At 45.8% G+C, this 8,571-nt stretch overlaps 1 protein-coding gene across 1 annotated transcript; it reads left to right on the top strand.

Moving 5' to 3' along the window:
* Positions 1-917: 917 nt before the first annotated feature.
* On the top strand, positions 918-7,882 carry MED8 (mediator complex subunit 8). The gene is made up of 6 exons (XM_010152027.1): positions 918-1,032; positions 2,061-2,205; positions 2,431-2,571; positions 2,993-3,074; positions 4,110-4,358; positions 7,405-7,882. The coding sequence occupies exons 2-6, from the start codon at positions 2,203-2,205 to the stop codon at positions 7,467-7,469; spliced, it is 540 nt and encodes a 179-aa protein (XP_010150329.1). The 5' UTR covers positions 918-1,032; positions 2,061-2,202; the 3' UTR covers positions 7,470-7,882.
* Positions 7,883-8,571: the final 689 nt, after the last annotated feature.

The following is an 8,571-nucleotide window of genomic DNA, read 5'->3' as shown; positions in this document are numbered from 1 at the left end:
TCCCTTTCCATTATTTGATGGCTTTGTTCCACCCTCCCCGTGGATTATTATTGTACAGTTCTTGACTTAGATGAGCAGTTCATTAGGGCTGGGACTATAATTATACTTTGTGCAATACTGTAGCATGAATAAGTTAGAATAGATAAGATTCTAGAGGGTTTTTGCAAGAGTCAAGGATATGCATTGGTGTCTTTGGCAATATAACCCGTGTCCTTACACTTGGGCTGTCACCATCCTCCCTCGCCTGGGGGTGTCGGTGAAAAAGGTTATTTAAACAACACAATCCAGAGCAAAAGACAGGAGGTGGTGTGTGCAGGTGTTGGTATGTGTGGTCTCCATCACGGCAGGGCCTCCCACAGACGTTAAAGGACAAGTAGAATGGGAGCTGCCAGTTTCTTTAGCAGGAGGAAGTGGTATTTGGGCAGGAAGAAAATAAAGAACAAGGTGAAGGGCAGAAACTGCCATCTTTAGGCCATGGACCTGATACTCGTTTCGCAAAGGGCTGTTTTAGATGAAGACATCACTGTGCTCACATCTGCTGTCAACCTGCTGTACAGGTTGAGGGAATGCTAATCTGCTTGGAGCTGAGTTAGCTTAAATGGCTCACAGAGGTGGCATGAGCTAACTTTGATGACTTTGCCCAAGATGTTAAAAGCAGATGTAAGTGATCACTACGCTCACCTAGATCTTAAAGAGGACAGGAAGCTAAGGGTTTGTCACAGACACAAGTCTCCTGCCTAAGTGTTCAGACCCAAGGGGAAGGGGTCAGTGTGAAACCATAGGACTTTTATCTCCAGAGTCCGCTTCCCCTGAAAAGGAGGCTTTCTGTGGGAGAGATTGGACTACAGATGTGTTGGAGTTGATCCACACCACCTTGGAAGGTGTTAAGCTTTGTCTTTTTGCCTTTTTTTAGAGAGAGGAGAAGCAGCTAGAGCTGACCCTGGAGGCACTCATCAGTCAGGTGGCCGACCTGAAGAACTCCTTGGTCAGTTTTATCTACAAGCTGGAGAACGAGTATGACCGACTCACATGGTAAGGGCTCTCAGAGCTGGGGGCACTGTCGATCACTGCTGAAGCTGTTCCACACCCGGCTCAAAGGAACACAAAGTATAATGCACAACCATTAGCCTATTGTCAGTAGGCTTAAATTTGCTTTTCACATTTGTGCTGGAGGAATCGCTACACGTCTTCCACCAGAAAACGAGTTGAAAACCATTGGTTTCATGCTGTGTAGTAATAAAAGTCGTGCTGACACCTTTTAATCTAGACACTACGTGAGAACCTGGACTTGTATCTGCAGGGACTGGAAGCTTCTTGGACAAAATATGGAAGAGGCCCATATGCTGTGTAAAATGAGCAGTGGGTCTTTCTGCATTTCTTGACCTTCCTGGCTTTTTCTGGCTCTGGTGTAAACTGGGCTCTTGTGTTTTACCAGAAGGTTTGAGACACTTGCAAGGTGGTATTCTCTTCCAGATGGAGCACAAAGACCTTATTGCTACAGCTTAATAAACTAGACAGTATCTTAGTGCAGCAAAGCTCCACAGGCAGTTAGCATTTATAGTTAATGTTGCAGAAGGCAGGAGAGGTGATGAATCTCCCAGAGAGAGCAAGCTGAAGATCTCCTTGACAAGCTTATAATTTTTGCTTGATTATTGCTTAGTATGGATAGCCAAGCTATACATAATTGTCTCTCCTGGCTGAACTACTTAGGAGTTAAATTGTTTCTCAGACCATGCTCTAGAATTGCACTGGGAGAGTTACTGATGAGGAAAGCATTGCTTCTGTGGATGTTACTGAAATCCCAAACAACTGCCCCTTCCAGTGGTACTGCTTGTCATGTCCCTGAGCTATTTGCAGCAGTTGAGCTTTTTGCAGTCAGGACTGGGATTTGTCCACAGCTGCACATTCAGCCCAAGGTTTTGCTGCTTACTGTCTGGAGTAGACTGATTTGAGGAGTAATGGTGTTATTTCCTCGCTTCTCAGCCATTTGAGTGAAGAATAGAGAAAAGCCAGCTGTGGCATCCCTTTCCATGTTCTGTCCTCTTTATTTGCTTTCCCAGGCCTTCAGTTCTGGACAGCTTTGCATTGCTGTCAGGGCAGCTGAACACCTTGAATAAAGTGCTAAAGCATGAGAAGACCCCACTATTGCGAAATCAGGTTATCATACCCCTGGTGCTGTCTCCAGACCGTGATGAGGAGATCATGGTAAGAAAATTCCCTCTGAGCATCAGAAAGTGGTTGTGTATCTGCTCCAGCGTGCCATTCCTTATGCTTGGCATTCTTCACCTCTGGGTGTAATGCTCCCCAGATCAAGGTTTCCCCCCAGCATGCTACCAGCCTTGTTCCAGCACCGTGGCCTGTGCTCTCATCTTGAGCTGAGTGCTCGGCTGGAGGAGGAGGCTCTGAGTGTGGCTTCTCCAACCATTGCAGCGGCAGACAGAGGGACGTGTGCCGGTGTTCAGCCACGAGGTAGTGCCTGATCATCTTCGAACTAAGCCTGACCCTGAGGTGGAGGAGCAGGAGAAGCAGCTGATCACAGATGCAGCTCGAATTAGCCCTGATGTAGCACAGGTAGGTGAAGAAGAGTTTGAGACTTCTGCCTCCTAGTCCTAGGGCACAAGATGCCCTTTAACTCTGCTTCCTTCACCTTTCTATCTGAGAGCTTTCTGTTTTGCTGTGTCCTTTTCTGTCTGAGATTTCTCCAGCTGGCTCTAGCTGAGGTTTGGTTTCCTCCACAGTTTCACAAACCAAGGGTATGCAACCCACTGGCTGTTCATGGGAGGTGCCATCAGACCAGTCAGAGAAGGCGAAGGCCATCCCGTCCTCATAGTGCCCTCCTTCATGCATGAGCACTGGACTCTCGAGGCTCTGCTACCAAAATGCTTATGTTTGGTTACACAGCCCCTGGGAAGAGAAAGCTTGGTCGTTTGTCTTGCTGACTTGTACCGTCTTGGAGGTATCCTGGCAGTTTCTGATAGTTTTCATTTTGCAGAAACAGATCCAAAGTCTGAACAAAATGTGCTCAAATCTGCTGGAGAAAATCAGTAAGGAGGAGCGTGAATCTGAAAGTGGAGGTATGTCACTGAGGTGGAAGTGGGGTACAGCATCCAAGCAGCATTGAGAGCTGCGGCAAGGTAAATCGGAGACCTGGAAGCATGGGAAGTGTAGATGAGCAGCATAGACAAAAGCATTCCAGAAGATGTAAGATTGGCTGTCCTGGAGCCCTCTAATTTGAAAAGGGGTCCTGTGGGTGCGATGTGTCCTGCTTGTGTGACCTGTGCATGGCAGGAAGATCATTCCAACCCTTTGCAATATCGCCCTTTGTGGAAGTGGTACCTATTTACCCAGAAAACATCCCAGTCGACTTGCATTAATAAAAACAGCTGTGAAAATGCAGTGGCAGTGAATGGAAAACCCCTTAGCTGTGTTCTGAATGAGTCCACACATGTTTGTTGGCAGGCTTTTGTGTGACTTCCTCTAGATGATGGCTGCTTCAGACTCATGGTCAGCCTTTTCTGGTTCTGACTCTGATGCTGGGCATCCTTATTTTATGGGTCTCTGCCAGCACCTGTTTGCTGTTCCTGGGAGTGCTATGCACAACTCTCAAAGGTAGTGCTTTTGAGGGTTTTTTTGGTCATCTTTGACAGACACATTGTGTAAGCAAGGACCCAAGCACAGACTCTGGTTTCTAGGATTAATTGTATAACTGGGCAGGTGTGTGGTAGAAACACTTGCAGACACCATGCTGCTCACGAGCCTCCAGAAGGGGATGCTGCCATTGTTTATCTAAAACAGTGCTTGTTACCTGCCAACAGATTCAGCATGGAAGAGCCTTTAGTGGGAACATTCTCAGGGCCTTGGAGGAGTTGGCTCCCTCTATCCTCTTTCCTGACCAGCATATGCCCTGCTCTCAGTGGAGAAGCTCTTGGGTCTCCACTGTCCCTGGGTTTTGCAGCTTTTTTGACCCTGCTGATACTCTTGTAGGACAGCTTGTTAGAAGCTGATCTCCATGACATCCACCAAAACAACAGGAAAGTAAATTCAGGACCAGCTATGCTACTTTTTAGACCTGATTGTAATATGCTCTGAATGCACTTCTTTTTCTACAGGTTTACGGCAGAACAAGCAGACTTTCAACCCCGCAGATACCAATGCGCTGGTAGCAGCTGTGGCCTTTGGAAAAGGACTGTCCAACCGGAGACCCCCTGGCTCTGGAGGATCTGTCCAGTCAGGCCAGCCAGGAGCTGGTGCCATCATTGCAGGTGCTTCGGGCATGCAGCCGGTCCCCATGTCCGGTGCTCCAGCTCAGCAGCAGCCAATGCTGGCAGGCGTGCAGATGGCACAGGCAGGACAGCCAGGTAAATAAGTTGCATATCTGTGAGCAACTGAAATGTGGGAGCAAGAAAGATACATGCAGATGTAGAGATTCTTCCCCAGTCACCTTTTGGATATAAGCAAGTTAGAGGTTCCTTTCTGGCCTTAATAACATGAGTCAGGTTGTAACAGTGGAGTAATACCTGCTTCACATTGGCTGAGAGTTTGAAGTGGATCCCAGCCATCCAGCTTCAGCTTCTTAACTCCCACTGCAGTACCATTTTAATAACAGCCTTAGTGAACATAGCAATTGATGTGGAGGGAGATCACAGTGTGGTTGGGCAGGGAGCTATGCTGGGGGTTTTGCTGTCAAATTTCAGTTGTGCGTAGGCAATGAAGTGGAGAAGTTTGATGATAATGAAATATTTAAGGTAAGAAAAAACCAAAAGCTGTCTGTAAAGAGTCACAGAAGGATTTCATATACCAAGTGACTTCACTTAATAATAGTGGATTACATTTGTATTAAACATGAAGTGAAAAACATAGGCATAGCCATGTGACTTTACGTGTCGAGCACCCAGACTCTAACCTAGTTACTTGTATTTGGGAAATAGATCCATGATATAATAGTTCTGTGAAGACATTAATTGGACGTTAATTTGGGGAAAAAATGCAAACTAAATGTTAGGAGTTACTAGGAAAGGAACAGAGAAACAGAGGATATCATTAGGCCATTGGATAAATCCATTGGGCACCCACACCTGCAATTTTAAGTGCAGTTCTGATCTCTTCTCTGCTACTGGGGACAGCTTTGGGGTAGAGAGAACAAAGTATGCAAGCCTGTAAAATCCCAAATTGTATACAGCAGGTGAATGGGGAATGATTGTTCACTGTCTCCCATGATACAGAGATGAAGTACACCGATAAAAATACCAGCTTGTAAATTCAGAACAAAAGGGAGGCAGTTTTCTGAATACTAAATAATTACACTGTAGAGCATACTGCCAAGTGTGTGACCTGTAGATAAAGTTTATGAGATGGAAAAGTAAGTAGCTGAATTTCTGGGTGCAAACTCAGTTAACAGCTCAACCTAAGGATGCCACCTCTGCCTCCAATTACCCAAGCCGTGGTAAGTTAGAAGCTGAGGGGGTACTCGGCAGAGGTGTCACTGCAGGCTTACCCCATTCTGGTATTCTGCCTTACATGTTCTCTGCTGTCAGGAACGGCTTTGGCCTGGGGGACCTACAGGCCTAACCCTGTGCTGTCATTCGTATGTTCATGTTAATTGAGATTTTGGTTATTGGATATGCTAATTGGTGTTTTCTTGCCTATATAATGACTGTTGTTCAGAAATGAACTTGAGCAACCACATTAATCCTAAGTTAATGATGTATTTATGTAAGAGTTAGAAAGTAATTTCCACTGTGATTTGGAAACGAAGGCCCCTGTTGATTTCTGGCTGTCTACCCACAAACGGTCTCCAGGATGGGAAGACAGATGCTTCTGTGCCCCAGTCAGAGTGCGCTGGTAGCGAGCACTTGTCCAGCCTGTTACCAGGGAGTTCCCTTTTGGTAAGAACAGATACACTGGGTTTCGCGAAAGGTCAGTCCCACTATCCTGCTTTTGATAGTGCCCATAGACGACACTGAAAGAATGTCAGAACAAAGTATGTCCTGGCAGCAATTTTTTAAGGATTTTTAAGACAGAGTTTGGTCTGAGACCAGTGGGTGTAGCAGCTATCAATTTCCACAGTTCCTTTTTGAATTACAGTTTTGATTTCTACACCACCTATGGCAATATGTCCCACAGCTTTATTGCATGTTCCCATTCCTTTATATGTTTAAATCTTTTGCCTGATAATTTTATTGCCTGTTTCCTTTTTACACATGTTGTCAGAAACTGAACAATCATTCCTCCATTACTTTCTCTATACTAGTTTTCATTTTTTGGAAGTCTGTCATGTCCTCCTCCATTTGTCCATCTTCCCTCCCCCCCCCCAAGCTAATGAGTCCTCTTCTCAGTTTAATTGTCTTTGTGTGAAAATGATAACATATCTTGGACCATTCTTGTCACTCCTACCTGCACCTTTTCTGCTTGTTTTCAAGACTGGGAACAGCAGAACCGCTCACAGAATTCCAGATGTGGGTGAACCATACAGTCCTGTTCACTCCTCCTTTTGGAGTAATGTCAGCAGTGTTTGGTTACTGATTGTTAGCACTGAAGTGATAGCCGATCGCCTGCCGGTTCACTGCAGGCCATGACACCCTTTGGATACGTTGGAGAGAGTTCGATAGTCTTTATTCTTTTAGCCATTTGCTTTTCTTGTCCTGCAGCACTACAGTTTTCATTTTCAGCAGTTGTCCTTTTTTACTGTTCTAATTTGAACACGCAACCCACTTTCTGAGGGAGAGTTCTTTGAATGTCCTTCTGTGCTGCTCTTCAATCACTGCCTTTCTGTTTATTTTTTCAGATCATCTTAGTTTTGTCTAGCACTGTGCACTTACTGTAGGCTGCTAGTACCACATCTTTGAACACATTCCCATGTGTGATTGGTATCAGCAAAGAGTAATAATGCCCAGGAGGTGGATGTGGTTAAGAGAAATTAGGAGATCTGAGAGAGGCGTAATAATTTAAATAAATATATGCCCTGACTATGAATACTGCTGCATGGAAAGGGATACAGGCTCTTGTGTTTGCCTATGAAATGGAAGTGGAGATCAGCCTGGGTACTTATGTGAGTGCAGCTGCCAGCAACTTCTGTGAGACGGAACAAGTCCCACGCTCCAGTAGGAGCCTCCTGACAAAGAGAAAGGCTTGTTTAAGATCAAACAAGGATAGATTTTGAGGGAATAGCAGGGGGACACGGGAATTGTCAAGGAGATCACAGAGAAAGATGACAATTTGTGGAAGAGGTTGATTGTGTTAAGTCAGAAGCTGGAAGATGCTTTAGGAGGTAAGCCCAGTGTGGTACCTGGAGCAGAACAGGAAAAGCCTAGACAGGGTTGTTGTGAATGTTGCATCTCCTGAGCAAATGTCCTCTCATACAGCCAATTTTTCACTGCTCTTTCTTTTTATTTTTTCTCTCCCCAGGAAAAATGCCAAGTGGTATAAAAACAAACATCAAATCTGCCTCAATGCATCCATATCAGAGATGAGCTGAGATGAACCAGACCCAGGGAACAGCAGTTACCAGCACTGTTCCTGGATTCCACATCTGGATTCCTTCTAGGACTTCCAAGTCCCTTCACATACCCACACATCACATCCAGGGAGGTAGGGGTTATGAGGCCCTTCCCTGTTTTTTATTTAGTGCTGAGCGGCTTGTGTGGAGCTGGTAGCGCCCGGGTCTCCTGGACACAAGTACTTCTCTGCTCAGGCAGAGAAGAGGACTTTGCTTCTGGTATTGATCCCATCTTCTTCAAGCCTGGCCTGGAGGGCAACTACCCTTTCCTGATACAGAACCTGAAGAGCTGCACAGAGCATTCTGCTCCTTGTTTCTGCTTGTTCACTTGGGATATTCTTTCTTTACTCCCTCTCGTTGAATAAAGACCTTGTTATGCACACTGTGAGACACCAGTGTCCAGCTCTTGGGTTGTAAGGACTCTCACTTCCCTTTGGGGAAGGCTGCAGAGCAGCTCCAATCTAAAATACACAGAACACGTTGGAGGCTGAGTGCTAGAGCTGCAGGCTTATGCGTAAAGAGCTCTTAGAAAGTGAGTCAGCAGGGTACAGACATAAGCAGTAAGCGTCTTGTTTACTGTAAACCCATTATGACTATTCCCCAGAAAGCAGAGTACTGGGAAAGACTATGGCAAGGCCCACAGACAGAAAGCAGCACTTCAGGAACAGAAGCACAGCGCTTTTGTATTCTGATGCTGCTGCAAATCCCAACTGGATCTGATTTCACTTCCATAGTTCTCTGCTTCTGTGTTTCCTATACAGTTTCTTGGCTACTTCAGTATTAATTTGTGACTTCAGAGGGGTGTTTCAATCTTCTCAGGACCGGGGCACCTCTGAATTGGCCAGGCTGTGAGGTCTGGCCCATTTCTCTTTGGACTTGGGCGTTGTGAAGCCATCCCTGTTCTACTTTCTGCCCTTGAGCTGTAGCACATAATCTGCCCAATGAAAGATTCCTCCAAGAGTAACGAGTGGGGACGCATGCCCACAGAGCATGGCAGTACATACAGCAGTATCCTGAAGCCAACCATTGTGCCTCTGGTTGCTCTTGCCTGGGCTTCCCTTTTGACCTGTGGTGAA

This window comes from Eurypyga helias, unplaced genomic scaffold (assembly GCF_000690775.1).
Source record: "Eurypyga helias isolate BGI_N326 unplaced genomic scaffold, ASM69077v1 scaffold32155, whole genome shotgun sequence".
Taxonomy (NCBI): domain Eukaryota; kingdom Metazoa; phylum Chordata; class Aves; order Eurypygiformes; family Eurypygidae; genus Eurypyga; species Eurypyga helias.
The sequence above is the reverse complement of the archived record's forward strand: the minus strand, read 5'-3'. Positions and strand labels throughout refer to the sequence as shown.